Consider the following 11,697-nt stretch of genomic DNA (forward strand, 5'->3'; position numbering starts at 1 on the left):
GTATGTGTGAACACAAAGTGTGCACACAGTTGTGTGTGTGGGTACTCGTGTGTGTACACACTTGTAGGTGAATACATTTGTGTACACATGTATACACGTCTACACTTGTGGATTGTGTAAACACACTTGTGTATGTATGAACATACTTGTGCATGTGTGTGAGTACGCGTGTGTGTATGAACACACTTGTTTAGAGTGTGGAGTCAAGACAGAGAATTCGAGGACTCTTGATTGACAGCTCCTCACTTGTTCCCTCCCCCTTTAGCATCTGCTAGTTATCTCAGTACATGATAGTGTCCCATTAGAACGTGAGCTCCGGGAAAACATGAGTGTTTCTTCTTTGTCTCTGCATTCCTAGAGCCCGGCACATTTCTGAAAAGATTTGGACCAGACTCACGACTTCCTTGGAAGAGGGATGTCCAGGAAGAGGAGACTGCCTCACCAATGTCAATTGCCACCTGCTCTGCAGTTAACAATCCTAAAACAGCTTCTTGGGGGCACAGGGAGGCTAGGTCACCTGCCCCAAAGCACACAGCTCACTCTCATCAGAGGTGGGACTTGAACCCATCCTAGCTGCCTCTTGCAACACACATAGTAGCTACTCACTACATAGTTGCCCTCTTGATTAATTTAATTCAACCCAAACAACATTTATTAAGAGCCTACTGAATGTAAGGCAGCTGGGGCTACAAAGACAACATAGAAGATGTGGCCATGGGTCTGGTCCAACCCTTTCATCTTAGAGATGAAACAACTGAAATTCAGGAAGGCCAAAGAATTTGCCCAAGGAACATAGGCAGGAAGTAAGGAGCAGAAACGGTCCCTGGACCCAGTCCCTGCCCTCAGGAAGTTGACATTCTATTGGGGGGAGACACGGAGGTAAACAGGAGATAATCCAGGAAGGACAGAACTCTGACAAGTGGGAACATCAGGAAAGACTTCCTGTAGGAGGCAGCCTGACCTAAGACCCTCCAACTTCTTTCTCAGCTGCCTCAGAGCCCCACTCTTCTTCTGGACACCTTTTGAAAAAATTAAAGCTAATGAGATTGGGTGCCGTGTTGCTCCTGTTAAGTATGTACACTTCTTAAATATGTACAAAGATATTTATTGCAGCTCTTCTTGTGGAGGAAAAAACTAGACACTTAAGGGATGCCCACCCATTGGGGAATGGCTGAACAAGTTATGGCGTAGGAAAGTGATAGAATGTTATTGTGTTGTAAGGACAAGGGGGCTGTTTCAGATAAACCTGGAAAGACTTTCATGGACTGATGCAGAGTGAAGTGAGCAGAACCAGGAGAGCAGTTTCTACAATAAGAAGAATGTCGGAAAGACAAAAGACTACGAAAGGTTTAGCAGCTCTGTTCTACACAGTGGCCAGTCAAACAGGTCACCCACCTCCTGAAGGACTAATGATGAAGAAGGACACATATTTTGGGATGTGGTCAACAAGGGAATTTTGTTTTGCTTGCCTGTGCACATGTTTTTGTTTTAAATTAATTATGGCATTTGTGGTCATTTCTACAAAAAATTGGGTGTGAGATGCTAAATTCCTCACACCTTACTAGATGTGAATCTTTACAAAGCACTTTCCTCAAGTTCTTTCTGACTCGAACACTCTGTGTGGTTCATCTTCTAATTCTCATTGTTCCCATTTCTTATGTAGCTCATATAAGCTCCTTGCCTTAATTCCAATTTAGACCATTAGGTCAGGTGTTTGGGGCATAACGACTACATCTCTGCAGGGATCTAGGGCTACCCCAAGGAGACAAGGGTGCCATCAGCTTGAGCCCCCACCAGTTTGTCCTCGCCAATATTATCAGTTGTGGCAGAAAGGTGTCAAATGATTCTTCCACCACTACATAGCTCATAAATTTCAGAACCAAGATTTGAATGCAGGTATACTGATTCCAAGTCCAGTGTTATTCCTATCACACCACATACACACACAGCTGCTTCTCTTCTCCCAAATCCTTCCTTTATGTAGTACAATTAAAAGAGCATAGATTTAGAATCACAGGGCTTGGGTTCAAAGCTCACCTGTCACTTACAATGCATGTGACCTTGGGTAAGTCACTTAACTTCTCTCTCTGTTAAGGTGAGAAGGTTGAATTAGATGACCTCTAAGATTCCTTCCATTTCTGACTCTTCGATCCTAGGATCGTGACATGGAGGTGACCCTGGGTGACCTGAGGACTCTGGTAAGTTTGGTCAAGGTATAGAGGCTTCAAGGATGGGGCTGACTATTAAATGTGTCTATCTCTACAAGACCAGTCTACTACTACTTTGCCCAAAGGGTGACAGATTTTTGACCCCAGTGACCCAGGAAGCATTGCAGCCTTGGTCCAGAACATGGCCCTCCATTAATATCTTATTTCTGTGAGAAAATCAGATTTGACCTATAGCATTTTGACTTAAAACACCTTCTGCAGGAACCTAGCTTGCCATAAATTTGGGGTCTGTGTCCATCATTTTTACTCAATAACAAGGTGCAGTAACAAATTAAGGGTCCCAATTTTCTTCTATATCTCATAAACTATCCCTGAAGGTGATTGCAATAGAGGATATTCCAAATGGTTCTGAGCAATGGCGGTATTTATGGAACAAGCAGACCGCCTCCCAAGGGCCTCCTTTGGATAATGTCACATGTGCACTCCAGAGTCATCTCCCCTGGATGGCTGCCATGGTCCATCCAACCCAGAATTCTTCTCTTGACAGTGACACCTGAGGCAGTTTAGGGGAACACTACCCCCTGATCTTGGATGTCAACCTCTAAGGTTGGGCCCACATCCTCGGCATCTCCAGTGGCCCATAACTCCCCACCGTGGCATGATCATTCAGAAATGTGTTTCTATTTCAAATATTCATTTCCTGACTCTCACACTTTCTCCACCAAGTTCCATCGACCTTCTCATGCTGAAAGATCCCTCCACTCTGTGGCCGTTTCCTCTCCGTTTTCAGGAAGGGCCCGTAGGCCTCCCTCATTCCTCTAGGGCCTTTTCTTCTATTTAGAACTCCCCACTCCCTGCTTAACACAGTGACTGGTCTACATTAAGTTCTTAATAAATGCTTCTTGTTACTGTTGACAAGCATTTATTAAAAGTCTATTAAGTGTAAGAACACAATAAAACCATTCCTGTCCTCTAGGTGCCTACATTCTACCTCTAGCCTGTCATGATGTAACAAGTCCCAGATGTGGGGAGTTTTTCTGCCCACTGTGGGAAGCATATGTTTCCTTGTATGTGTTCCACCTTTCCTCTTTCTGGCTTCCAGGACATCCCCTAATTCTAATACTCCAGAATTTGGTGATTAAGCCTGGGGTTTCCTGTTTGCGTGATATGATAGATTTGGGTCATGGACCTTCAGCCTTTGTCTTTTCAGACAAGCGTCCCAATAATTTTAGTCTGTTCTGATATCATAGAGTCAGAGGTTTTGAGTTGGAAAGGACCTCAGATCTTTTACTTCAACCTCTTCATTTTATAGAGTAGGAAACTAAAGCCCAGAGAGGGAGAGGGTCTTTCCCAGGGTCACAGAGTGAAAACTAGACCATCCTGAAGCATAGGTCTGACCGGGTCACTCCCCTCCTCTAGAACTGCCAGTGGCTCCCTCTTGCCTCTGGGGAAAAGTACAAATGTTTCCATTTGGCTTTGAAATCCCTCCACAAAATCAGTCTCCTGCCTCCCTTTCCAAGCTCATGGTGTATTACTTTCTTGCATTCTGCAATCTGGCCAGGCTGACCTTCATGGGGTTCCTTGTCTGGGACATGGTGGTCCTATTCTCCAGACCCGGAATGCAGTCTTTGCCTCTGCCTCAGAGAATCCCTAGCTTTCCTCAAAGCTTATCTCAAGGGTCACCTCCCCCAGGAAGCCTGCCCTGGTCCACAAAGTTGCTAGTGTTCTCCCCTTGGACATAACTTAGTATACATTTTATATTTAATCGTCTCTGTTCGTGTTGCTTAAAGAATAAGCTCCTCGCAGGCAGAGGTTGTTTCCTCTTTGGTCTCTTTCTCCAGTAGAGTACATAGCACATAGTAGGGACTTTAGAAATGTTTAGTGAATGAATGCACCCCAGTTCTCTGACCCTAGCTGCTTTTCCCATGATATTAAAGCCCTTTCTAGGGTCCCTCCCAGCTCCCAAACTCCACATTCCAAGACCCTTTCTTTGAGGGCTGGCATCACTGAAAGAACAGTGAAGCTGGGGTCAGAAGACTTGGATTTCCTACTGGCTCCTCCACCTACCAGTTCTGTGACTTGGAGGCTCACCCCACCTTTTAGACCTTAGCTTCTCATCTATAAAATGAGGAAGAATTTTGTGATTCTAAGGTCCCTCCCAGCTCTAATATTCTCCCTTAAAATTCCTTTCAGCTCCGCCATTTTGTTTTAAGGTTTCCTGACATTCTATGTTCTGTGATGATCCATTCCCCTCCTTTCCTCTCCCCAGTCTCCCTGATCAAAGGTTCTTGCTCTGGACCTTCTCTGCCTTCACATCTGCCTGCTCTCTGAAGGTATGGGGAGGACAGCTGCCCATGGCCTCCCAGGAGCACATGGCACCACGGCTTTGTTTCGACCCCCAGAAAGCCTTGGGGGCCAGTGACTTCATCAGGAGCCCACCATCTTTGAAGCCTCTTTTCCTCCTGCTGGCACTGTCTCCTCAACCACATTGGATCTGTCTGCTGCTTTTCTCCCCACTCCCCCAGCTCCTCCCTAGAACTTCCTACCACTTTCCCTCCATCAGAAGGATTTTTTTTTTTTTTTTGCTTTTTGGAGGGGGAAGGCAGGGCAATTGGGGTTAAGTGACTTGCCCAAGGACACATAACTAGTAAGTGTTAAATGTCTGAGGCTGGATTTGAACTCGGGTCCTTCTGGTTCCAGGGCTGGTGCTCTATTCACTGTGCCACCCCAACAGGGGGACTTTCTAATGCCCTGAAGAGCTCAGTGTCCCCTTCGGTCTTAGAGGACTTCTAAGCACCCGTTCCTGTCTCTGGATTATCTGAATGCTAAGCACTTAGTACACTCGAAGAATAGGAATTGAGTGAATGTATTAAGAATGACCAGTGAGGCCATTCTAGCCGAGGGAACCAGATGTGCTCGTTCTTCCAAACTCTGCAGAACAAAGTCCACTGGACTTGAAACACCCTACACTGCTCACTAGCCCTGGGAGTTACAGCAAGGCATCCAGACTCTCCTAGCCTCAGTTTTTCTCAGTTGCAAAATTAGAGTGGTGGGAATAACCCACCTCTAATGTCTACCTCAGGGGTTTTTTGGAAGGGTCAGGTGAAGTGACTATCTTCCGCCTCTAGGCCAGTCCCTACCCACGGCAAAAGTCTCCAGATTAATGGTGCTGCCAGCTTTTCAGTAGGAAAAGCAGACAAATACCTATTCTGAATATGGAATCATATACTCAGTCCCACATATGTTCAATCACACACGAAGAAAAACCTCTAAATCTAAAACCAATCAAACCAACTCTCAGAACAAACCCCACCCCTGAGGCTCCTGACCAGCTCCCCAGTGGCCTTATCTCCTTCCAGCAGGGAGCCTAGGATGGTCACAGAAGGGGGAAGCCAGGCAGGGGCAGGGGAGCCGGGCTGGGCAGATGCTTCCCTCCTGCCTGTGGGGAGAGAAAACGGAGGGGAGAAAGGAAGTGGAGAGGAAGGGGAAAGGATCACTTCTCTCCTGAACTGGGTCGATGAAGGAGTCGGTATGGATGCAGTTAAAGACCAAGGGCTGATGGTGAAAGGAGAGGGGAGGGAGTGGGAAGGGCCCCCTGCTCCCAAGAAGGGAAGTTCCCTCCTCTGGTGCCTCAGAAGGAGGGGGATTGGGAAAGTCCCCTTGGCTTCTCTGGCCATGGCTGGGAGCAGTCAGAGAGGGGGACCATGGGGGAGTGGGAGGAAAGCCCTGATGGGGACACCAGCTTTCTCACTTTCAATATGCTTGAAAGAATAGGGGTAGATGGATGTCTAGTAGACAGACTGTTTGAACCTGCTTACTAGACCTAGAACCTCAGCAAATCAAGGCAAGATAGGATTTCTTCACAAGACCCTAGCTCACTGCTCAGGCCCAGGTGGGCTCAGGGCCAGGAGACAAACATTTCTGCCTAATTCTCCTCCACCTGGCTGCATTTTTTTGGCATCCCGCATCTTATCTGATATATAGAACAGCTGGAATCACTTCCAGTCTACAGGTGGGGAAACTGAGTCCTAGGACAGGGATGGAGGAAGGAACTCAGCCCAAAAATTCTGGGTCATTTCCCACTCCAGGAAATCTGCCTTCTCAGGTGACCGAAGTCGCCTTGCACTGCTCCCTGTGGCCACCAGGGGATGCCAGACCCTCTGTCTGGGTGAAATAGATCTTAGGATGGGAAAGTGACTAGAGTTTGGCCGCCCAGCATTGCCAGGGGAGAGGGGAGGTCTAGTCCAAGCTGAGGCTGCTGCCTCACCTCCAGCATGCTGCTTGGCCCAGGGACCCCCGGGGCACTTGAGCGACTTCAGGGCCAAGGGCGGGGCAACTTCCAGGCCAAGTGACACCATCCTCTTCCTATGTGCCCCGGGGGTAGCCCCGGATTTTAGCCCTGGTTCCTGAGGCTGGCCCAGAGGCTCCAGGGCTCTCTGGTTCCTTTCCTCCCACTGCTCCCTCCACCAGGCTCTCTGGACCCATTAGGCCAGAACAGCTGACACCGAGGGCAAGGACAATGATTCCCCATGATTTCTGTGATTCCTAGGTCCGTGGGGCTCTCCATAGCCGTCTCTGCTACATGCCCACCACCCCATTGCCTTGAGCCTGCTGAGTTTTAGACGCAGAGTGAAGATTGAGTGTGGAAGGGAGGGTGGTGCTTATGAAGGAAAGCTATCAACCCCCCCCCCAATCCACCAATCCCTCCGCTGGAGGGAGCTGCACAGTCAGGGGGTAGGGGTGAGTCAGCCATGGTTGCTCTCAAGCAGCCCCTCCCATAAGGGCAACGCTGTCATTTTATGGAACCTCCTAAAGAGGGAGAATTTTTTAAAAAGCCATCCTGGCTCTGGAGCATGGGGGTCCCCAGGAATCCTTAGGGCTCCCAGATGAGGCTCCTGTACTCACATGGGGCTCTCAGGGGCTGACTCCCTGTAACCCCCTTCCCTGCCCCATCCCCCAAAGTGGATGGCAACACAGTTGGTGCTTAGTAAAAATGGACTCGAATTGACTTGAGCTTGTGGATTCAGCTTCCAGATGTGACCCTAGAAAATGTCAGCCTTGTATGGGCATTGCACATCCTGCCCACTGCCCACCTTATCAAGCCCCAGACTGTATTTGAAAGTAATACTGTTGTTTCCAATTCTGCATCTATCTTCCTTGGGAGTCAGGGGGATTCACCCTAGATCTAGCCACACAGCTCGGACTGAAGAAACCTCTTTCGTGCCCCGACCAACTCTTTGAGACCCGAGGGGAAGGGGTCATTTTCTAGCCTTGTTCTGGGTTCATGGGTATCCAGGGATTCTGGCTCTGCTCCCCAAACCCTGAATCCAGGATCTCTGGGTCTCTTTTCCCTGACAGACTCCAGATCTCGGTGGAAGGGTGGGCAGTACATTTTCTATCTTCATCCCAAATGACCCTTGGAGTTAGCATCTTGGATGCCTCAGTACCCCCTGGGACCTTGGGACTTTCCTGGCCTCCTGTGACTGGACAGTCTTGTCTTTCTCCACTTGCCAGGAGGTTCAACTGTGTTGGACCCCTACCCCTACTGCCTTTGGCCAGGAGCCCCAACCTCAATTATGAGCTGACACTGTCAGGCTGTGAGACCACTCAGCAGTATGGGGTCCAAACCCCTTCCCCAGTGGGGGGGGGGGGCCTAACTCCATTAGAGGCTTGAAATCCCTTCTTACATTGTTGGGGGCAGGGATCTTTCAAATCCTTCCTTCAAGGCTCCTCTCCTCCTTGAATACTTTCCTAAGCCTCTCTGCCCAGCCCCTGGTCAAGAGTGATCATTCACATTTAAGCAGGCCTGGCTCTCTCCTTCACCCCATCACACCTTACTTTGTATCATTCCTGTCTGCTTACATGCCCCAACCTCATCTAGGAGCTGACAATGCCCGGGGGTGGGCCCAGACTCTCAGGGACCACTCCCCAGCACAGGATCCAAAGCTCTCCCCCAGTGGAAGGCAGTAACCCTGACTCCATCTGCATCCCCCACAAGGAAGACTCTCCCTCTCGCCAAATCCTGTCCTCATAAGGGGAACAAGGGGGATGAAGCAGAGAATTTCTAAAGTTCTTCCGAGCTCTGACATCCTGTGATTCTATAAGGGTACAGTCAATAAGATTTGCTGGTTTTTAAGTAAGAGGACCCAAATTCAAATCCACCTCTGCCATTTACTAGGTGTATAAACTCAAGTAAGTAGAAGAGACTCTGGGTTTCAGTGCTGCCTCTGTAAAGCACGGGGGTTGGACTGGATGGCCTCCTAGGTCCATCCCAATTCTAGATCTGGGTTTCAGTGATCAAGGTAACAATATAGGTCCCGGGGGCATGCTCACCTTTGGCATTGTACATAGGATGGGATGCAGCAGTCACCTTCTCCCCCACCCTAGCCAGAGGGCCTTTGAGAGAGGGAAGAGATGGGAACCACTTACCACTGTGGCTCTCTCCATCACTGCTGATATATGGGTAATATTCCTGAGTCTGGCGGTACAGATCTGTGTCATAGGGCACCATGTCTTCTGATGGCTGCAGAGAAGGGAAGCGATGAGGTCCTGCCCAAAGATCTGGGATCTTCATTTTGGCCTATACATCCCCCAACTTCCAGCACCCAATCCATAGCCCCCCTCCTAGCCTGTGTTCTCTCTCCCTATCCATCTGCAAGATGAGAACTATGACATTAGAGTCCTTTCCAAGGCAGAGTTAAAGTGTGTGTGAGTGAGACCTGGGATGAGGACACCAGCTATCATGGCTCCAGGTGAAGCCTGAAGGAGCCTAGAGTCCAGCATGGGAGCAGACATGTCAGAGGTCAGAAGCTGGTGCCTGCATCTGAGGGGAACAAGAGTATCTCCTCCTTGGGTTCAAATCCACCCCCCCCCCAGATACTTAGGAACTGTGTGACCCTGGGAAAAATCATTTTCTCTGTGCCTCAGTTTCCCCCTCTGTAAATTGAAGGGTCAAATCTGATACCTCCAAGGTCCCTTCCAGACCTTCTTTCCCACCCCACTCCCCTTGTTCCCTGCATTCCTGCTTCCCTTTATTTGGTGTCTTCTACCTTTAGAATGGAAGCTGCTTGAGGGAAGGAACACACCTGCTTGCTTGTATTTGTATCTCAGTGCTTACTACAATGCCTTGAAATAGAATAAATGATTCTTTAATATCTGTCTGTCTGTCTATCTATCTATCTCCCTGTCTATCTAGCTACCTATCCATCCATCCATCTGTCTGTCTGTCTACCTAGGTTTGCATCTGCCTCTCTTCCCCTCCCCCCAGCCCTCCCTCCTCTCCTCTCTCCCCACTGGTTCTCATGAGGTCTCATGCTTACTCCCCTGTCCTCCCCCTTTACACACAGTTAAGTTCACTCTGCCTTCAGGTACCCCCCTGTTCTCAGTCCCCACCCTCCTTCACACCCACACATGTTGTCACACGCCTTGACCACTCTCAGCCTCCTCCCTCCCAAATCCACAGCTCATCCTCCCATTCACAGACACCCCCCCCCCACCAAGTCCACTCCTCACCAACAGACACACGCCAATCCTCTCCCTCAGAACCTGTCCTAGGGGCTAGCTCCCCAGGCTGGTAGCTTTGGCTGAATTGTCCACTTCCATCCGACAGATGGAGATGGGCAAGTCCCCTTCCCTTCTCTGGGCCTCAGTTTCCTCATCTGTAAAATGAGGGAGTTGAACTCTGTAACTTCTAAGGTCTAAAGCTATGTGCCTAAGTTTTCTCTGAACCAAACCAGGCCCTCCATCCCTGCCTGTCCTCCTTCTCCCATGTAGATCTACCCCAAGAGCAGCCAGGGTCTCCCCCTTCATTCACAGAGGCAAGTAATGGTGAGAAACACATGCAACCCAGACTTGGGGACTGAAGCAGGTTTGGGGGCAGCCATAGAGGCGATCTGGCCTGGAAGAGGCATCCCAAATTCTCAGTATCCTCCCAACCCGGGTAGAAGTTTCCCTCCATTGCTGAGAACACCTCAAATTCTAGGTTGTGGAGAAAACCAAAGGCTCTCAACAAGCTGGGGGGGGGGGAGTTAGGGCTGAATTATCTGGAGATTGAGGGCTGAGGTGACATGGGAGCAAATGGGGAATGGGGGGAGGCCTCCATGCTATGGAGTCCCTGAAATCAACACTTTGGGGAAACAGAGGCTCTTTAAGGGTTGCTACTGAGACAGAGCCTGAGTCCCTAAGCCTGGAGGCAGTGGAGGCAGTGTTTGGGGTGGGGTGGAGTGGGAACCAAGACTATCCTGTCTTCCCCTCCTACCGCATCTCAGACCAAGGACACTTCAGAGCCCAGATCTCCAAAAAGAAGGAGAGGTTCAACAGATACAGGGTACCAGAAGGCTGGATAAGAAGGCTGGGGCTAGACCTTGCTTGCTCTCAGCTTGGCAGGGGCAGCTCAGACTCCCAAGATCTGACTGGGGGCTCCACCCTGAATAGGGCTTTAGCCAGGCTGGGAAAGCCTGAGTCAAGTGAAGACAGGCTGGGCTGAGCCCAGCAAAATGCCCCTACCACCTCTCTCATTCTCATAGCAGCTGGGAGGAAAATGGAGCCCCATAGCTTGGTGATCCGGCCCAAGGGAAGGGCAGCAGACCATTGTGAGGATGTGTCTTCCCCATCCCATTCCACACCTGACCCCCACCCTGGGCTCCTGGCCTTCCCTGAGAGCCCATACTCATGTCTGCCTGCTGTCTCGGGAGCCAGTCTATCTCCCAGCCCTTTGACCTCCCTGGTTGCCTACTTTTCTGACCTGGCCTCCTGGAACCATAGAGCCTCACTGTGGGGCCAACTAGCCCATCCTCTGCCCCCAGACTCCGGGTACTTGTCACCTGTTTCTGCTTCTACCCCTACCCGGGCCTGTGCCCCCTTTGCCCCTCTCCCTGACTTTAGCCTTACTCTCTCTTCCATTTTCTTCTTTCAAAGTTGCAGGGAGCTTCTGTTCCACCATTCCACATGCATCCCCCGACCCAGGCCCTGGATGCCCCACCCTCTCTAGTCTCTGCCTCTCCATCCTGTGCTCCGTCTAGTCTTGGTGCCAAGCCCTCACAACTCCAGGCTAGAAATAAGCGGGCAGGGGCCCTTAGCTCAGGGATCCCACCACCATCCAGTCCTCTCACCCTCAGTCCCTAACTTAGCTCTCCGTCACTCCATAACCCCTGCCCCAATTGTCTCATCCAGGGCCCCCAGGGAGGAAACACCAGCTTCCCACTGATTAGAAACCAGAGGAGGCTGGAAGAGGAGGGGGAGGCAGCCCCCATACTCACAGGGGAGACCAGGGGGAATCCTTCCATCTTGCACGCCTGTAACATCCACCCGATCTCAGGGCCCGTCAGCTCCCCTGCCTCGGCAGGGCCCACTCCGGAGCCCCTGGGCATTGGGAGCCACAGGGTCAGGGCTGGTGGGGCTGAGGGTGGGAGGCGGGCACCCAGTGGGGGCGGGCAGGATGGCTTTCGAAGGAGCCTCAGTCCTGCCCCTTGGCCTGGCTGATCCCGACGTGAGCCCCCTCCCTTGACATTGCAAAGCAACCCAAGTTCCT

At 50.4% G+C, this 11,697-nt stretch overlaps 1 protein-coding gene across 2 annotated transcripts in view; it reads right to left on the reverse strand.

Moving 5' to 3' along the window:
* SPI1 (Spi-1 proto-oncogene) overlaps positions 1–11,697 on the reverse strand; it is a 17,394-nt gene extending 5,697 nt beyond the window's left edge. For both annotated transcript variants that reach the window (XM_069091611.1, XM_069091610.1), the window contains exons 1-2: positions 11,426–11,697; positions 8,598–8,691 (exon numbers count right to left, since the gene is read on the reverse strand). In XM_069091611.1, the coding sequence (XP_068947712.1) occupies positions 8,598–8,691; positions 11,426–11,536 (205 nt within the window). In that variant the 5' untranslated portion in view covers positions 11,537–11,697. The remainder of the gene's footprint in view (positions 1–8,597; positions 8,692–11,425) is intronic.

Source organism: Petaurus breviceps, unplaced genomic scaffold (genome assembly GCF_028583685.1).
Source record: "Petaurus breviceps papuanus isolate PSGF00001 unplaced genomic scaffold, PetGlider_PUasm1.0 188, whole genome shotgun sequence".
NCBI classification, from domain to species: Eukaryota; Metazoa; Chordata; class Mammalia; order Diprotodontia; family Petauridae; genus Petaurus; species Petaurus breviceps.